The sequence below is a fragment of the Chelonus insularis genome, unplaced genomic scaffold (assembly GCF_013357705.1).
Source record: "Chelonus insularis isolate UGA/USDA-ARS -01 unplaced genomic scaffold, ASM1335770v1 contig_563_pilon, whole genome shotgun sequence".
Classification (NCBI taxonomy): domain Eukaryota; kingdom Metazoa; phylum Arthropoda; class Insecta; order Hymenoptera; family Braconidae; genus Chelonus; species Chelonus insularis.
The window spans coordinates 96,224-114,387 of record NW_023276645.1 but is presented as its reverse complement, the minus strand read 5'-3'; the positions used below and the strand labels follow the sequence as shown (position 1 = coordinate 114,387).

The 18,164-nt window shown below is 28.9% G+C and overlaps 1 protein-coding gene across 13 annotated transcripts in view; it reads left to right on the top strand.

Annotated features, from left to right (window-relative positions):
• The window catches only part of Patronin (calmodulin-regulated spectrin-associated protein patronin), a 37,043-nt gene that overhangs the window by 1,118 nt on the left and 17,761 nt on the right, over positions 1–18,164 (top strand). For 11 of the 13 annotated variants that reach the window (XM_035088632.1, XM_035088638.1, XM_035088642.1 and 8 more), the window contains exons 2-4: positions 430–846; positions 16,348–16,443; positions 17,942–18,157. In XM_035088632.1, coding sequence (XP_034944523.1) covers positions 583–846; positions 16,348–16,443; positions 17,942–18,157 — 576 coding nt within the window. In that variant the 5' untranslated portion in view covers positions 430–582. Of the gene's footprint in view, positions 1–429; positions 847–3,709; positions 4,117–16,347; positions 16,444–17,941; positions 18,158–18,164 lie in introns of those variants that run through there. The other 2 variants (XM_035088641.1, XM_035088640.1) reach the window with 1 other exon arrangement.

Here is an 18,164-nt window from a genome sequence, read left to right as displayed (position 1 = left end):
CATTTAATTCTGACGAGAAATTCATCAAAAGTTACTAGTTAACCTAGTCAAATTTCATGAATAGCTATAATTTAAAACTATTTCAAATTTCTACTTATTATCGAAAAATTAGTTTCTAGAATTATAGATATTTATGTGATGATATATGAATTAAATTATCACTCTCCAATAAAAGCAATAGAGATTTTCAATGCAAACAAACCTGTGCAATAAACCAATTTCTTAGAATTGACTTTTAGATATAGATTCCATAAAATCATAAATTATATAGCCCAAACTAATACTACTAAATGCTCATAAAATAACTTAATTGTGTTCTAAAAATAGCTAAGTCATGTGTAAATCGCTATTAAACTGAACAAAATTAATGAAAGTCTTGAGTAAACTTCACATAATTTGAATAGAAATGATATTATTTTTTTTTTTCAGAATTTCATACTGGTTCTTTTTGCCGAGAGCAGCTGAAGAAAGTTGAAAAGAAATTGATTATAGTGAAGTTTAAGTTGTCGTGCGATGACTAGATCAAGGACCAGTAGTACAGGATAGACGCCAACAAGTTTCTGATGCTGTGACCCACGTTGAATGTGGAGTACGATCTCGCGCTTGTTCGCCAAGCCAAGGTCGTCGGTTAGAACACCGGAACCGGGTGAGGAAGCCGCAGAGGAAAGCAGTCATCAGGATCCTAAGTGTAAGATTAAAAACGGCGAGCCTCTGGCCGACTTGGCTGTCCATGTTTTCGAATCGATGGACTTTAACATGGGAGATGATCGACGTAAGGGTCCAGGCGACCAGCAGTCACATGCTGGTGATTCTGAACACTTTTCTGAGGCTTATGATGCTAAACAGGTAACTTAAATATTATTTTTTATTCATTTTAATCTAGTGCTTGTGACTAAAGGTTCAAGGGTAAGCTTTAGCTTCTTCAACAACAGACTCGTCGTCCGGGAGTGAAAGATCGTGAGTGGAATTGCTCGTACACATGCATAAAAATCATATTCATGCTGTTGAAACGTAATCGTGAGCCTCAACGAGTCTTCACTAACGTATATGGTGTAGACTTCCTGCTAGCAAGGTTATTTATTTAGCTTGCGACTTCGTGCATACACATGTATCCATTGATGGGTGTGATGAAATTATCTACATGCTACCATTGTGTCATTGCCATTCTTGGATATATTTACACGCTTGTATTAACACAGGACATGTAATGTACCTGTAATTCAATATTTGATCATATTATCTTCATTCGAGTAAGCAATACGCAATTTTTTGATTAATGACTTTGTTTAATAACGTTATCACGCTTTCGTAAATCCCAGACATTTGTAATCCTGTTTATAAAATTTTGTGTAATGCTCATTCTATAATTCTGTGTCAACACAAATTGATTTTCAATCATTTCATTTATTTATAGTATTTTCAAGTCAGTATAAATACTGGGAGAAGTTTTTTATTTCATTTTTTGTAGATGCTACTTTTTTCTTTATTCTTGTTTTTGTTCATAAGATTAAAATCTGCTTCTCAATTTGATCAGCAATTTTTCTTTTAATATTTTTCAAATCATCTAGTGCATTAAATTTATCATCAATGATTTGATTTGAGTAAAAAAGTATGTTAGTAGACTTTTATAATTCTCAAATACTCATTCAATTTTTTATAAATCCTCTTTTGAGGTGTCGCAATGAGCAATCGATAGTTGTCATGACCTCGTTATGAAGAAGGGTATTTGGCTCCTGTCCAGTTGAAATCAACATAATCCTCGAGGAGAACACTAATAAGTATATAAAAGCTGAATGAAAAGAAGAAAGAAATTGTAAAAAGGAGGAAATAAGGGTCTTGCTAGTAGAAGCATTTGCTCATTAAAGAAATCCATGACAAAGAAGTGTTTTCAGTAATTTATGATTTGTTAATTTGACTAGAATAATTAATTAAATTTTTTTAGTCATTCAATAGTGGTTTGTGTGTTAGTTGAAGAGTTCAATTCCTGTTTTCGTGTTGAATTGTAATTCATTGCCAGTCCTCTGTCGAAATTAAATGTAGATAGATGACAGTAAAAATGAGTAGGTAGTATTTTACAAAAGCAGGATGGCGAACATATATGTATAATATTTTTCATTTTATTTCCAATTAATAACATAGATCTTTTGTTCAATTTTTATTGAAAAATGATGTGATTAAAAATTTTATATATAGTTTTACTGTGCCATTTTCAATAAATCTAAATTTTATTCATAGCTTATAGTTGAAATATTGTAACAATAGAAAATATCGACAATCAATACAAGCGTTCATAGTTCATTCAAACAATAGATTCGACAAAGAAAAACTAATTTATAATCACGTGTTCTTGTTACTTTTTTACTCATACTTACAGCACAATAAAAATCATTTAGACTGCAGAGTAATTTTAAAGTTAAAGGAGGTTCAGTGAGAAATAAATTGTAGACAGACTCATTGACAAAATTGTCAATTAAATAATGAATTAATCTATCAATAATTAATTAATTTCATTAAAGTATTGATGTCTTAAATCGACAAAGTTTTAATTGATTTTAGGTTAAACACTGTGTTCAATTATTCCATATGTATCAACCAAAAGATTTGGTAGATTTGAAAAATAGTCATTTAACTAAAAATTTATTGGTTGCTATTAAGTCTTTATTAGATAAATAAATATATAAAAGTTTATTTGAAATAAAACAATTTCATATTGATGACTTAGAAGTTCAGATCATACTAGTTATAATGAAATAATTTGATAAATTACTGCTAATTATAAACATTTTAAAATTACATTATATTAATATGAAAATCTAACATTACCATTAATGACTCTTAAAAGTTTTAGAATTTAATTTCTTATTAGTAAGTGTTAAGTTTTATATTTGATTTTAATGCTTAAATTAATCTAAAAAGTAAACTCTAAAGTAGCTATAAAAAGATAAGGTTCAATATTTGCAAAAAAAAAACTATTTTATCATGAATTTGTTTTTATAATACTACTTTAGCTGTTGATTCATGTCTGAGTATTGGTAGTTTATTCTTATAACGAGGAAAAATATTTTTTAACCTCATCAAAATAATTTAATGATGTGATTCATTGATGAATTAGCTTTAAAAATAGTATTACAAATTCTTCATCATTTTTTTCTCACATTTCTCTTCCTTTACCTAAAAAGGGTAACATCGATTGCAGTTCAATATTTTAATCATTACAAACTCAGGTTGGAGTACATGTTTGAAAGAATGATTCATCTGGCTTCTTGCCATGCTATTCCACATAATTTACGCTTTCATTGATCGTCGACTGAATGATTCATACTCACGTATCAACTTATTCAATTTTTTTTATCGTAAAATCGTACACTGTAAGCCACAAGATAAATACTTCAGTGAGAAATGTCATGTTTATTGTTTTTTTCTTTTTTCAATTCTACTTTTATTGGCGTTTGTAAAAATTTAATATAGTGAAAATTAATTCGACGTTCACGTGACACAAAAATTTATGGGTTAGCATACGGAGTCCAATTTATCAGCTGATTCAGCACACTGTTGTTTGCTTGGGTATCAAGCCTCAACTGGCACGTTCTCTAGAGCATCGTCTCCCTCCTTTCTTATGTCTCCTCCATCACTTTTTCTCCCGTAAGTCGTTTCCTAAGCAGGAGCCACTATTGTATTGGCAGTATGTTCAGTTCTTCCTCACCTTTCATTAAGTTCTGTCTTTTAAATCAAGTCCAATGATGTATTTTTGAGTTCTTATCAGTGCTACTGGTTATTAATACCAAATAGTAATTTCATTTAATAATTTATTGGATCTTTTCTACTAAAATCAGTTGGTGGACTTGGTGGTGAATTTAATTTCCTTTAAAAAAAAAATATCAAAATTGGTAAACATGTGGGAAGAGTGTTGTGATGTAAATCATTGTGATAAAAGGCAAGCAAAATCATTTTAGAGGCAAACAGGATTTATTAATCATTCATATGAGGATTAAAAATTTTATTTAAATGGCAAGTGAAGTTATGCTTGCTTTGAGGACGACGCCAACGGCGTCATGCGAACCAGACATTGACGATGTCAGGGATTTATTCAGGAATGCTTCCGTCACAACCATTTATGTGAGTGCACTTGATTAATCTGCCATAAATTTCCAGCCTACATATTTTTCTTTAGTTTTATTTATTCACTTAAAAAAAGTTTGCTTCCTTCTTTGATTATTTTCTGCTCCAATGTAAGGCTGAAGCTTGTGGATCATCTACAAGCATTGTAACAGAAAAAGGTGAATAATTGAAAGATCTTTTGAAACTTAAACCGTGAAAGAGTTTACTACTTCCTTGGTTTCTTTTCTTTCATCTTACGTTTTTAGTATTTTTTAAAGTTTTTGTTTGTTTCTTATTTGATGAAATTCCTATAAATTTCTTTCTTTTATATTCTATTTCAAAGACTAAATTTCTACTCAAGTCATTGTGTAGTGACCAAGAATGGGAATGTCAAGGTGGGATTGTCATTGTAGATCGGTCACGTGCAAAAATATAAAACTTGTGAGCAAGAGATACTTGATACCTTATTAGAAGAGTTGCTGGACTCGTTTAATCTCCCTGAGAATTAGCTTCGGGTATTATTCATTCTTTCGTCATCTGTTTGGATTAGAATAGTCCAATTAATCATTATTAGAGAGGTAAAGTTGTCTTAAAAATCTATCAAACTCATTTGAATATTTTTTGCAACTAATTAATTCATCATGAGTAAATCCACCATCTTTACTGATTCTTTTGATACTGAATTTTGATTAGTGTAACTTTTTTTATCATAAAGTAAGATGCCTAGACCATTGAAACTTTATCCACAAAGAATTTTAGATAGTGCTGTTATTTGTGGCTAATCTAGAATTCCATCTAGAGAAATTTGCAACGTTTAGAGTAAAATTACAATCACGTTGATACAAAGAAAATTTATTAATCAGCACACAAAAGCTATTATAGTGATCTTAGAGTTTAAAAAGGCATACGATTCACATCAAGAGTGTCCATAATGTTCAAGTATTTAATTATTTAAAGTAAAATACGTGAGAACATTGTTCTGAAACTGGAAACGATGCAATTCGATGCACATTCGTAGAAATAAAATTACTGTACAATTTCTGGAATTAAAAATGAGCTTTGGTTAACAGGCAATCTCCTTTTTAAGAATAGGTCAAGCTGGAAAAATTTTAATAAAATTAAGTGAAATAATAATAATAATCAAATCATTATTCACATAATTTTATTTATTGAATTATACTTTTCTTTCGTTACGAAATTAAGTCTAGAATAAATGGAGAAACGAAGCGTGGGTGAGTCTTCACAGGGCCATTCTTTACTGGGTTTGGGTGAGCCTTAACTTCCGGCAGATAAATACTCGCCCAAGGAGAAACGTAATTGTCAATATTACGTTGCTTGAATGTATCTTATGTTTTATATCATTGTTTCTTATTTTAAATCTTGAAAAAATATTCATTCTTTCATGTTGTCTTTAAAATATCTATTAATGGTTTCATTATAAAAACAGATATTTTGAAGTATTAGTTTCGTTGATGGATTATATGTCATCAGGTTTTACTATCAACAATTGAATTCAATCAATCTTAAAATATTTCAATATCGAATAAATTTTCATTAATGAATGAAGCATTTGTGAAAGATAACAAAATGTTTAAAAATCATTGATAATATTTTTTTTTTAATATTAATATAGAAAATAATGAATGTTTTCAAAGAATTTTTTTCAATATATGAATGAATGTATAGAATATTTCTCATTAAAAATAATTTTCTAATTAGTGATGAGCAATTTAATCAATTAAATCACTACTTCCTTATTTACTGCAGTAAATATCGATTTATAATTAAAGTTGATACGTATCTGATAAAATTCTAAATACTTAGAATGACTTTTTCACATCAATTCACAACTTGCACAATTAATTGGTAAATACCAATCGGTTTTTAGATTTAAAAAATTCACTATTAAAGTTGTCGAAATCGTGTGGGTTAGGAATGACGTCCACCTACATGTTCATAAAAACACGTTCGATTTCTATATCTCGATTATCTTTCCCATATTTAATGTAAGTAATAAGCGACAATAATTAATTCACATCATTAAGAAAATTTCTCTTATCTTTCACAATACTTCAATCATTTTATTTTTCAATCAATTTCTATATTTGAAAATAATTTTAAGCAAAAAGATGATTATTTTAAAAAATTTTTGATTTATATTTTAGTCTTTCTTAGAAGTTTCTTTAGTCTTTAGATTATTTTTCATGAGGGTATTTTAATACTCTTCAGATGAGTAATAACATTTCTTTTCTTCTTTCATTTCTGTCGCTCTGTTTGAGTCACTTCCTCGCGTGCTGAAATCTTTCTAGCACCTTGAACATTAATAAGTAATTAACTCGACATCTTCGTTATTCTCAGTGCTAGATTTTATTATTAATAAAGATAAATATTTTAAATGCTATTACAAAACTTGTTTACATTTTTATGATGTCCTCTTTAAAAATATATTAGACGTTAATTGAGAATTAATTGTATTGTATAATCAGTATTTTAGATTTTCTAATAAATAGAAACTAATTAAAAATTATAGAAACCACACCACTTGTTAACAAATTTATAGAATTAAAATAAATTAAACATAAATAAAATCTTAATAAATATTGATGAGTTTTTTTTAATCGATAATGAGTTGTTTTTATAGAAAAATTCACAAATTCAATGACAATTAGAATACTATGAATTTTTATTTCACCTTGCAAAGGCGTTTGTAAATCAAAAGTAATTTCACCTTGTGCTCATTTCCATGGTACTTCCAGTCGATTCTTCCAGATTGTAATCATTCAGAAAATGATTTTCCATTGAAACGTGAGAATTTATGAAAGATTCTATAAAATTTTTATACAATGGTATAACAACTTTTCAAATTATAATCTATGAGAATCGATTAATTTTCTCTTCTCTTACTCTCACTTTTCTTTTTTATCTTATCGTTCGAGTATGTATAAAAGAGGAGACGAAGACGAGACGCGTGGGTGCTTGTGTAGGCGTCATATTATCTTCATCTCTTTCTCATGTGCTTACACTCTGCTCCCCTATATGTTTTATTTGTAAAGTTTATCTGTTCTCTGTACATTCAATCTTCTAGATACTTACTGCCTTTGATCATGATGTTTATAGCAATGTTCTACATACTCTTATGCACCTTTAATTTATGAAATACATTTCTTTAGTATTATGCATCAATGAAGGATTATTAATTCACATTAGTTACAGTATACCTGCTAGTCATTTTCTAGACATTCAATTGCGTGACCGCACCTTCTTAAATGTGTTTTCAGGTAATTAGGTGTCTTCCATTCTAACCCACTAATGAATACTTCGTTGACACTACTAATTGAACTATTATGTTCCAAGATGTTTTTTATAAGATTTTTTAATAACTTTAAAGATGTTGGAATAAAATTTGAGACACAACGGTCTACTTCTTTAGAAAATGATCTAATAAGATTTTACAAGCTTATGATTTTGAAGGGAATACCTACCATGCTATTGAATGATAAGAACATTTTCCCTTAAAAAAAAAATACTCCAAAAAGCTTGTTGGAGTAATCCAATCAAGTAGAAAAAGAATGGAGATTAGACATGTAGGTGAATAGATATGGTTTGACTTTGAACTCCTTTTTCTTTAGTTTTTTTTGTTATTAAAAAGGAGGTGTTTTGGGATTGATTTGGTATTCTCTTGTAATGAATACGTGACTGTTATTATTAATTTATAATAAGATCTTTTGCTTTGAATCTTTATTTTTTTATGAGATTGATGATAGGTACAAATATTGCATTTGAATAAGGTTTTCTGTCAAGACAATCCAAAACATTAAGTCGGAATTGAAGACAGTTTGAAACTAACTATAAACATAATTACAGTATGTCTGGATATAATTTGTAAGAAATGAAATTCACTGTAGAAAATGACAAATTTCATGCTGATGTATGATAACACTTCTTGCCATTAAAAATATTCTTTGGTAATTTCAACAATACTAAATTCATTTTAAAAGTGACAATTTTTATTTATTTTTATTTTTTAAAACCTATAGTTTATAGAAAGTGAAAAATTATTTAACAATTGGTTCTGATTAATTTCATCTTTCCATTTTGAAAGAATTAATTATGCAATATTAATCTCATAGTGAGAATTCAAATATTTATTAAATTTCAACTAATTATGGGAAAACTTTTTTGTTTCGTCATCAAAATCAAACGAATAATATTAAGTATGAGTTACTAGCTGTTATTAACCTTCAATTTCCTCTTACCGTAATAAGTTACTCAAGATGAATCAAAAAAAGATCTTTTGTTTTTTTCTGATGGTATATATCTTTACCACAAAATTTAATCTGTGAGAATCGTTATTAAAAAATTAATGAAAATAATGATGACCAAATTCTTGTTGAAAATTGAATGAAATTTTAATTTTTTCCGGTTTGATTTCGTTAATAATTTATTAAATTATAAAAAATAATATCTTTTAATTTAAAAATTATTTCTTCATATTTGATGACTTAAAGATGAATTGACAGAATTTACTTAATTACACCCACAGTACAGATATTAATTATGAACAAGCTGGAAGATCTATTTGAGAATAGGTCTAGCTCGTGAGTAGTCTCATGTTGTCAGGTGTATAAATAGCAATATAGAGGCTCATCGTTTCAACACCCAAAGTAGAAAGGTTGTCCACTTCCTTCACTATATACTTACAATTATACATATCACAATTTTACCTCTTTTATCCCTTTACTTCCGGCAATGCTATTTATTCAAGTTAAATTTATTTATATTTTTACTACGATCTAGCTTCGTTTCCGATATTTGATTAGATTTTTTTCTATCTTAATTACTATAACTTGGTATGAAAATTACATTCTAGTTATTGTTAATTAGAGTAAACGGATGTTGGGTGTTTAAAAAAATCATTAATCGTCCATGGAGCACGAATAATGCCTGCTGCAAAGTATACGGTACATTCTTGATGAAAATACCGCCGTTCATTTTTTCTCTACGTTATGAACTGGTCCAGTTTTATGCAAAAACTATTATTACTTCGAGTCATTGACCTAAGATTTATTATTGCATATTTTAATTTAATCTTGCATATTCTATCTATTTCAATAGATAACATTCATCTTGTTTTATTGACACATGTAATTTTAGCTTCTTCCATTATCTTTGATAAAATATTCTTCATCATAATTTTAATATTCATCTGATCAATTTTTGTTGTTTTATTTATTAATATAAAAAGTGTTCATAAAAGAGACTGTTGAATTGTATTGATGAATTAATGGAAATAAAATTAATCATTGATATTGTTCAGACGATTGATGAAAATTTATAAACAAAAATGAATAAATGAAAAATAAGTTTTGTGATAATTAAAAAAAAGTTATAACAGTGATTTGTGTAAATTAAATTTCCGGTCGATGAATTTTCAAGCGTTTAGATGCGTAACGAAAGGAACTTAACGTTTTATTTGTTCTTTGAAGATTTAGTACCTTTTAAGGTCCTGCGTTCTCTTTTCTTTTGCTCTTCCGCATGGTCCACTTTCACTTAAGACAAGCATTTGGCTACTGTAAGACTAAGTCGCGGTCGTTAACCTAGCAATTAAGAATGGAGTTAGCAGCACTGCGACGCACAGACGGTCAAACGATTGCTGTGCTCAGCGATGAAGACAACCGTAAGCGAAAATTTACGATTAAGATCTACTTAGATGCAAGTTTCCGGATAGCAACGATGACTATTTACATTCATCAATTTTTTTCATGCTACTGATGATCCCTAAATTACAAATATGAAAAAACAAGGTTGTTATGATCAGTTCTTGGAGAAAAAATTTTCATTTGGAAAAGTTCTTGAATGGAATAATCAGTTATGTAAGGTGATTATCAGTAAAAAGTAGGATTTAATTTAAATATGTATTTTTCTAATGCTTTGCCATGAATGAAAAATAACGGATTATGGTTCATTTTTATTCATCGGAAAATTTCTTGGTAGTGTATTAAGTAAGAAGAGAAAAAAGGAAATAATATATTAATATTCTTGATTAAAAAAAAAAAACGATGAAGAGAATTTATTTAGCAGCATTAACAGTTTAAAATAATTAGACTTGTATACAGATGTATAATTATTATTAATAATAGAAAAAAGTTTGAATTATTCAAAGCAATTTTGTACAAGTATCATTCATATATTTTCTATTTATTTTCTAAGTGAATAGAAAAAAAGATTTATTTACTTTTTAAAAGTTATCTTTATTACATCGAAAATTGACGAATACATTGACGTCAATAAATTTTATTTACATTACATAAAAATTACTTTCTGTAAATAAAAATTTTCTTCGCAGCATACAGAACAAAGTATTTCAATGATTTTAACTGAGTTTTAATGTGATCAAAAACTGTAATGGAATACCTGCTATTTGCATAATTGAAAAAAATAAAAAATGTTTACAAATATGGAGCAAAAATAGCACAAACTAACTTGCATTTAAAAAATAAACACAAATTTCCAAGCTGAGCAAAACTTTCTGAAACATTCTGTCATGGAAAATTGATTCGTGAAAATTTTTAACTCTCTACAATTTGAATAAAAATTAATTAAACATTTTTTTATGTATAGATATATTTAACTATCTTAAACAATATCCATACACTCTCTAAAAATGAATTAGTGAAAATGACTGAAAGCATGATACGATTTACAGAATCAGTGCTATACTCATTACTGCAAAAAGTGAATATTCACTAATTCATTTTTAAAGATTAATACTTATATTTATGTCGAAAATTGACTGACATATTGGAATCAACTGAAATTCATCGTTTAAACCAATAAACTCAAATGAGTTCAATCAAAAAATAACAAGTTTAATTATCGAAATATTTCAAGCATAACATCTTAATTTTTTATTGCAATTTTCGTGCTACTTTTCGAGAAACATTTTAACACTAATGTTTGTGTATCGTTCAGGTTCCTCTAGCACGTATCATCAGGCTCATAATGTGTTCATTACCGGAACGCCAAAGAAGTGATTTTTCCTCAGTGAATTATGCAAATTATACCGGCGTGATTAGTTGTCTGTGAATGTATAACTAGGATGATGGCTTATTTTGTATTTTACCACTCAATCATTGTCTTTTTTACTCCTCATTAACCAAAAAAGAAACTCACCACCGTGAAGATGTCACTACGATTAGTTCACAATGTTGCCAACGAACACTAATCAACACGAGAGTTGATGGACTACATGAAGAAGGAAATGAAATGTATCACAAGCTATTAATGATGAACATAAGGAGTAGACATGAATGCTGATGTGTTGGATAATGGATATAAAAATTATATTAAAAATCATCTTAAACAATGAAAAAAGTACTAGTATGCATTTCTACGAGAGTAACAACCCCACGTGAACGGTTAACGCGGTCATCGATGCGTGCATGACGATCCACATACGAAACAGTGCGAGTTCCTCGGGCACGAGCCGCAGCAATTCTCTTTGCTTCTCTTTCCGCAACTAGTCTTGCGACGATGTTCGTCCATTCTACGAGTTATGAGTTTTCTTAATGCTTTTTTGTCCATAAAATATAAAATATGCGTTACTTTATTTCAATGTGCCGTTGAGTGAGAACAGAAAATCATGGTTTTTATTGGCGTCAATTATAATGCTTTATGTGAGATCCAAGTGAACGAATGATTTGGATACTCAAGCTTGTTTTGGTAAGCGAGCTTTAATTTTATAAAAATATATCTCAAACGTTCGATGAGGAGTTGAGAATATTTATTTTGGCGTAAAATTACACTTAAGTACTGTATTTTCTTGAATAATTCAAATTTCCCTCGACATCGTGTGCTACGTCCCTTAAGCAAAACAAGAATCTCGATATTTTCAAACTACTCTCTCAACCAGTTCGTGAGAGACGAAGGAATGTGCTGGCTTGCAAGAAACGTTTGTGTCTGTTGGAGATGGATAATTATAAAGGTGGCAAGAAGCAACTTGTTGTCGTTGATGGAAGGTGATCATTATCATCATCCAGCCATTTTTACTACATAATTTTATATCATGTCTGCAATTTATTTTTTCTCTTATTTTTCCAATGGGTATACCCTCACAATTTTACAATCATTTTGTTTCCCCTCTTTTACAATATTTCTTTTCTTTCATCTTTCAAGGTTGTGGATATGTATTTATGTGTGGATGATTTGCAATTAATTCCACACGGAAGTTCCGTCTTGATATACGACGTTCGAGTTTCATTCACCGTGAGCTTTGAGATTATTCGTTATTCAATTAATTCTTTACTTAATATGAACAACGGTGTTTACGTATAAATTGACTGGTATTCATTCAACTTTTCTTTTATAATCTTCAACAGTCTTGCAACATTTTCTATACAATGAAATGCTTGAAATTTTAATGAAAACTTCGCTTCATTAATTTTTACTCGTTTTATACAATGTACGTATTAATCTACTAATTTTTTATTTAATACGATTCATAACTCTCAGAAGAAGAGCACACTTTTACCATGAATACCACATTTCTTTAGTACACGGAGAGAATTCTTTTATTAACCGTGAACAAAAATAGCAACTGTATGTTTGAATTACAAAATACAAGTATTTTTGTTCAACAATGAATTTTCATAAGTCATTATTTTACGGCAGATCTTGTAAGTAATTGAACTTACTTATGAAAACTCAAAATTTACTTCTGCTTAATCACATTTGTACTTTTAAATCTTGAAACGTGCACTTGTTATTTTTTGCACTTACTGTTAGTAAAAAAAGTCTCTCCGTGTATGAGAAAAATACAATTTTCTATTTTTAATTAAATAACTTTGACGAGTTTCTCAAAGTTACGATTAAATGTTTGTCAAATTTTATAATTGAATTATTTGAAATCATAAAAAGTTACTAAAAGATTGAAATATTACATGAAAAAATTAAATATTCAAAAAGCACAATATTCTTTAATGTTAAATGAAATATTTCAAGCTGAAATTGATTGTTATTTATCATTATTTAATGAGTAACAAGTGTTAACAGTAGTTAAATTTAACTCCATTACAATTAATTAGTTTAATTAAAAGTTTTAGTTGAAACACAGAGCATTAACAGATATAATATCAAATTATGGTCAATAATGATTCAAAATAGTTTCTTTAATTATTTTCTCATTTTCATTATTAATAAAAAATTAAATAAGCCATGTACTAAAATTAATGTTGATCATAATAAATTCTTGTACTGTACTTTAATAATATTTCTTCAGTATTATTGAATATTGTTATTAACGTTCATGACATGTGTCTTCCAGTTCATGAGAGAAAATATTATCTAATATTTTTTCATGAGAGAAATAGATTTTCTACAATTTCTCGATGTCAGTAAACATAACGGAAATAGTGTTGGCGAGGTCGACCTACACCTTAGGTGCAGCTTGCCCACGCGAGTCACAACGGAAACTAAGCGTTATCCAGCACAACAAAAAGTGCTTATAAAAACGAACAGTGCAAGCATCAAGGATTATCTCACAATTTTCCTCATGTGGGTTGGAAATTATCTATATCAAATGATCTTGGAATTTCACTTGCCATTAAAAACTATTAAAATCTCGTCAGGAATTAGTTCAAAGTCTGAAGATAATAATCTATCCAAGCACTTCTCGTAAAATAATGGACTAAAGTTAACAACCTGTAATGATTGTAAAAAAACCATAAAATTAAATAATTATCAAGTTATTTTCTTTGAAAGTTGGGGCGTTAAATTGTTCATAAAGGATAGTGTTGACAGATACTTGATGCAATTTCATGTATCTATAGAAGGAAAAGTATCTTTGTGAATGCTATGAGCTATTTAGTTTAGCAGCTTTTCTCTGAGGTTTATTTTCTATTGCCTCCAAGTGACAACCTACCAACCTACTACAAGTATACTGCAAGTGTCTAGTCTGTTCCCACTTTGGGAAAAGAGCAAAGAAGTCATGTAGACAGACATTTATCCAGTAGAAAGCAGTCGGATGACAACTTTGGTCACATTCACTTAAGAATTCTTCAGCTCTTTGAGATTTATCAAACCTGCTATCAGATTCTTTTACTATTCACAACTCTTTTCTGTATCTTTCAAAAAACCAACATCATATTTCAATCCTGTTTAAAATTAATATCAACTCCCACATTTCTATCTTTCTAATTCATATCACGATTAGAACATGGATCATTTGTTTATTTCCTGATACAATCAAGAAAAAACAAGGACAATTAAGTGAAAAAAAAATTCAAAATAAATTGAAAGTGATAAAATAAATGATAAAATACTATTGAGATCAATGGAGCGAAGCAATTGACTGGATATAATAATCATACAATGTTTGTTGACTAGATTGCGTTGTCTTGTCATGTGGGCTATAAACACAATCATACTATGCCCTTCCTGACTGACTAACTGATGATGACAACGCGTCTTTTTATAGAATTAGCATTATTACTGGTATATATATATCTTGAAATATGCTCAAGTGTATTCTTTGCTATCTAGCGTGCTAGAGTACTGGTATTGTGTATATTTAACAACTGAGGTGGTAAGGAACATTAATGACTTTGATCGTCCGTGACGGCTCCTGTATGTTCATTCATGCGAAGTTGAAAGACGAATGTTATCAAAGCAGTTATATGAAGCCTTTGTGAATATTTGTTGATGGTATTAATGTCTTCTAATCATCTTTTAATTTACTTGATTATTTTGGTCTTAACATTGAATATGTTTTAGTTTCAATTTAGAAGAGCTCTCAAATTGGTTAATAAATTACTATAATATATCTATTTAAATGTAAGAAATGTCCTTCAGATTCTTCCTGTCTTCATCTCTTAGCCATTTTTTCCCTCGCAATTTCACGGATGGTATAATTCTAGTGTATATCTTGCACTTTACTTTATGGGCTACTGATTTTTTCGCAACGTTAAAAATCTATTTTTCGTCATTTTTAACAGTATTTATATTTTCTAACATAATATACTGGCATAAATATTTTCGTTATAGGTAGTGAAACAAATGGAAAGGCATATTATTGTTGAGTTATAAATTTTAATGAGCCTGAGGATATCTTTACTCATTCAGACTAATTTTATGTTTAGGTTTTATCACCAATGTCATCATTTCTAGATGGTTTAATTATTTTTAAAATTAATACGTGTTAATAAACTTTTTTATTTAGTTTTTAATGCTCATTGTTGCTGACCCGGGTGAAATTTATACCTATAATTATACTTTCATATATTATGAACAGTTTCATTGTTGAAAAATTGGAAAATATGATAGGTAATCTGATCATATATTCAGAGTTGATGATTGAAAAATTATTTAAGATGGAGACAATGAAATAAATAATGGTTATAGATGCACATTGAAGCATTATTATCCACTGTGAAAACTTGATGGACCAGAATGGTCCGAATGACCCGCTTTCAATGCGACCTAACACGCTTTCAAAGTCAAACTCAATCATCCAAAACGGAATGAAGAATATGAGAAAGAGATGAAATTCTTCTTGGCCTATTTTTATTTTCTTATCAGGCTTTTATTTATCTTTTCAAACAATCCGGAGATTAAAGTATTGCAGACTTTGTTGACTTTACATGTATGACTTAGTAATTCCTCTTTTCTTTTTTATGAAAGAAATCCAGTAAGCTAAAAGAAAATATAATGGAGAAAATGTAAAGAATTTGAAATGAAATTTATTATTTACTATTGTGAGTAAATGAAAAAGTTGTCAAACCAGATATACCAGTTAATAATCTAAATTGTACTTGCGCGGATCTGCCACTACATTAATGTAAAACTACTACACCACCGGATCGATAATAATTGTATACCTGTTCTATTCGAGCAGTGACCTCATTTGCTAACTTGCATATGTGCTTTTGACCTTAATTGCCCCATCACTTGATCGAAAAATAAAGTTGCAGACTTTCAATCTTAAGAATTTTCCAAAGAAATAACTAGATATTCTTTTTTCTACTTGTTTTGATTTTTTAAAAAAATATTACAGCTGTTCCATTTGTGTTATTTTTATTGTGTATTGTTTATTGATGATAGATATTAAGTCAATATTTTCAAATTCACACAATGAAAATATTGAATTAACTAACTTCTGATATATTGATGTTCAACATTAAAAAATCATTGATAATGTTTAATAATTTTTTATTTTTTTACAATTTTACACGAATTTTTTGTTTTCTATTACAGGCCAAACAACGTGCCTCCGTGAAATGGCTCCTCTCGAAGGCGTACAACAATCGCGTGCCAGACAACCTCAAAGAGCCATATTATCGTGATCTAGAGGTAAAAAATTATATTTACTCATGTTTCATTCAATTTCTTATTACATTTCTTACATTATAATTTTTTATTTTTAAACTCATCATTTAAATAGGTATTTCAAAACCACATTTATGTCATAATCATTTTTTCAAGCGAAAAAAAAATTATGTACAAAACATTTTATTCCTCCAGTTTTTTGTAAAAAGCCTGTCACTGTTCCAAGTTCTCATCAATGTAAAAAGTTGCTGAGAATGTTGCTCTAGATTCTCTTTCTGCTTCAGAGTAACAAAACGAAACTTAATTCATTCCAATTCTAAGAACTTGACATTTTGACATAGATTCGAATAGCGATATTTTTTGTTCAATAAATAATCATGTTTATTTATTTATCTTAAAAAAATATTTCAAACAGTTTAAAACTATTACTTTATATTTAAACTTATTAAGATTATCTTCAAAAACATTTGCAAACATTTGTGATATTTAAATATTTGATGTATAAATTAAATTAATTCATGAAATCAATATTTAAAAAATAAATTAATTAAAAATTAGCACATGAAGGTGACTCTAGAAGAACTCATAAGGAAGTAAAATAATAAATAGAGACATTTGCAAAAATTACTAATGAGAGTACTAGTAAAAAGGATCTCATATTGGAGCACATGTTGCACCCACGTGTGACCTCGTCACTTGGCGTAAATCCAATTAAACCAATCGAATTACTTTCGCATTCACTAGTGTCTCTTTGTGTTGTAAATATCCCATCGAAAATTGTCATCGGTTTCCCGTGTTTAGTTTTTAAATTTAAATATGTTTTCAATGTGCGATGTTCAGGATTTATTTCGGCATCATCAGTGTGACTTTCACCTCCCACGAGAACGTTCATTTTCAAATCTCAAACTTTTTATAGCGATATGTTGTTTAAAGGTTGGTTTGTGAATTTATCAATAGTTTATTCTTTCAATTATTTCGTTACTCAGCTTTTTTCTTTCATAGGATTTTACTCATGAGATATAAGCTTTGAATTACCTATTGTTACTAAAACATTTTTTTACAGATAGAAATTGGTGTCACGATGTGGTCAGTAATTAACTTGGCATTTACCCAATCAATAATCACCTAGCTTTTTTACAAATCATCAAGAAAATTAACATATTTTTGTTTTATAAAAATTACTTAAAAAATCATTATAGATATTTAACTTTGTTTGTTATCAAACATTTTACAAAATTTCTGTCAAAGAATTCCTCCATCTGCATAGAACAAATAAACTTGCACAGAAAACAATGACATAATAGTGAGAAAGTTCACCTGATCGTCGTAACTTTTTAACACGATTAAGTCGTAGGCGGCTAATTAGCATCTGAAAACTTGAAAAGAGCAATTACAAACGCCCACTTGAATACTATCCTCTTCTAAGTCATCAAAACCTACTTAACAATCATCTCGACTCGTGAAAAAATCTTTTTATTTTTTATAACAGCTATTAAAACCTCTTTTTTCTCGATTTCAACAGGATCAAGAACATCTCAAACCTCAAATCGTCCATGCACTTTCAAATGCAGAACTTTATTGCTTGGCATTGGCGAACATTTATTCAGATCCCAATTATCACAATCAGAACCACTGGGGGATCTTGCAAGCACTCGCGAGAAAAGGAGTTTATGTTGCGGAGCCAAATAATTCTCAACTTACAGAAACTATTTTAATCCAGAATTCACCACTAAAAATGGTAACTT